Source organism: Plasmodium gallinaceum (assembly GCF_900005855.1).
Source record: "Plasmodium gallinaceum strain 8A genome assembly, contig: PGAL8A_v1_142, whole genome shotgun sequence".
Taxonomy (NCBI): Eukaryota; Apicomplexa; class Aconoidasida; order Haemosporida; family Plasmodiidae; genus Plasmodium; species Plasmodium gallinaceum.
Window position 1 is genome coordinate 1 of NW_021628304.1, and position 2763 is coordinate 2763.

General features: G+C 23.0%; 1 protein-coding gene across 1 annotated transcript; it reads right to left on the reverse strand.

Moving 5' to 3' along the window:
- Window positions 1-811: 811 nt before the first annotated feature.
- Window positions 812-2334, reverse strand: PGAL8A_00497200 (fam-i protein; the record flags this gene model as incomplete). The annotated part of the gene is made up of 2 exons (XM_028673781.1): window positions 812-1981; window positions 2059-2334. The coding sequence occupies 2 exons, from the start codon at window positions 2332-2334 to the stop codon at window positions 812-814; spliced, it is 1446 nt and encodes a 481-aa protein (XP_028530199.1).
- Window positions 2335-2763: the final 429 nt, after the last annotated feature.

Here is a 2763-nt window from a genome sequence, read left to right on the forward strand (position 1 = left end):
AAAATTAATCTATTAAATGATATTATTAAAAATAAATGTAATTATTTTTATAAATATAAATGGAATATAAACATAAAAATTACAATAAGAAAAATATTATATAACATTTTATGTTTAAAATTTTCTGGTATCTTATTTTAATGATTCTTTTAAAATATAAAGTTGAAATACAAGTAATATATATATTATATATCCTCCTTTTTGAAAAACTATATTATTTTCTTTCTTTTTGTTTTTTTTTTTGGTTAATGGAATAGATTTTCTGGTATTTATTTAATAATATATTATATTTTTTATATTTTTAACAGATATGTAAATTATAGAACGTGCAAATGGATAATGAATTATCTTTCTGATATAAAAATTAATAAGAATGAAATAAAATTGCATTTAAATTATAATAGAGACATCTTTGAATTAGGTTAACAAAAAGCAATATTTTGAAAATTCTCTACAAGTAAATCTTTCATTATCTAATCATATGATTAATTTATAATACATACAACACATACATTTAAAATACATAACAAATTTTAGAATGAAAACTAAGGAATATTTCATTTTGGGTTATTTCTCATCTTTGATAAAAGCAGAAATATATAATTATTAAAAGATGCTATCTACAATATTTATTTAATATTAAATAAAACAAGTAGATAATAAAAAGCTAAATAAATTAAAAATGTTAAAATATATAAAATTTAGTTTAACAAGCTTCTTCTGTAAACATTTAAAAGTAAATAAGATACTACATTTTCAAAAAAATAAAAATTCATAATTAACTTATATAAATGCTTTTTCCTAATAATATTTATATATGTATTTGTATTTTTTTTATTTTTTTACCTTCTTTTGCTTTTATCTTATCAAGTTCTTTTTTCCACTTTAAATTCAACTTAATTTCTTCATCATTAACTTTCATATTTTCTTCTCTTTTCCACTTTTCATTTTTTTCCATTATGCTCTTTTCCAACTTTTCCTTTTCTTTTAGCATTTTCTTTTCCCACTCTTCTTTTTCTTTTAGCATTTTCTTTTCCCACTCTTCTTTTTCTTTTAGCATTTCCTTTTCCCATTCTTCTTTTTCTTCTTGCATTATCTTTTCCCCCTCTTCCTTTTCTTTTAGTATCCGCTTTTCCCACTTTTCGTTTCCTTTTTTTTCTTTTAGCATTCTCTTTTCCCACTCATCCATTTCTTTTTTTTCTTTTAGCATTCTTTTTTCCCACTCTTTATTTTTTTCTATCATTCTATTTTCCCACTTTTTATTTTTTTCTATCATTCTATTTTCCCACTCTTTATTTTTTTCTATCATGCGCTTTTTCCGCTCTTCATTTTCTTTCAGCATTTTTTTCTCGTGTTTTTTCCTTCTTTCTCTTCTTCCTTCTTCTAATTTTTTTCTTTCTTCTTTTTTCCATTCGCTTCTCATTATACAAAGTTCTTCATATTTTTTCCATTTCTCATCTAATTCAACCACTTGACGAAAGAGCTCTTCTCTTCTCTTTTTTTCAAGTTCAAGTTCAGATTTTAGTTTATTGGAAAATTTTCCTTTCAATTTTTCTCCTTTATTATTCGAAGGCATATTATTTTTTTTTTTTTTTTTAAAAGTTTTATTACATGCTTGGCTTGTACTTTGTTCATCCAAATAAATGTGGTATTGTTCTTCATTCAAGGACTCAATATTTTTTCCACTTACACTCGAAGGATTCAAAATTTTCAAGGATTTATCTTCTGAATCATTTTCTCTTTCTTTTTCTCCATTCCATCTCCTATTAAATTCTTCCATCTCATTATTTGTCTTTTTTTTCCTTTCCTCTTTTTTTTTATTTAACTTTTCCTTTTCTCTATTTTCTTTTTGTTTCCTTTCATTCCATTTTTTTTCCATCTTTTCCCAATCATCTTTCATTTTTTTATCCCTTTTATCCCATTTATTCTGCAACATAACTCTCTCTTTATGCTTAGCTCTCAATCTAGGAGAGTAAGCTCTCTACAAATTATTACAAATGATTTAAAATTTTGTTTTTATAATATATATGAGGATTTTAATTATAATCTTAATTTTACCACAAAACGAAGGAAAGAAATAATAATGATAACTAACTGAAAAATACTTAACGGCTTTTTACGAAGAAGATTTATTGATGGAGCTAAATCCAAATTGATATCTTCAGATGGATTTTGAATGGTATCACGCAAATTCGAATCATCATATAATGGATTTTCTGGTATTGAAACAGTTGCATCTTTAATTACCCTATGAGCGAAATCTGCAGTTGAATCTCCCTCATTTATTCTCTTATTAGAATCAATATTAATAGCATCACTAAGATTAAGATTCATTTTTGGTATCTCTAAAAATGTAAAAAAAATTATTGAGAAACTGTTTCTAATATTTTTTTAGTAATTTTTAAAATGTTTCCCTTTTTTTTCAGTAAGGATAATATAAGTTAAAAACAAAAAATATGGAAATGTAAATTAAAAATTAACAAATAAAAACTTATAACAACATGATTTTAAGAAGAAAATTAATTTAAAAATTTTTTATTAAATTTTAGCGGAGAAATATCTATTAAAAGCTAAATTTATAACTACAACATAAACATTTATAAATTTAAACTCTAAATTCTACATCCTATATCCTACATCCTATATGCTACATCCTATATCCTACATCCTATATGCTACATCCTATATCTTACATCCTATATTCTACATCCTAAATCCTAATGTTATCAATTATAAACTGTAACCTCTTATTTTTTATATATT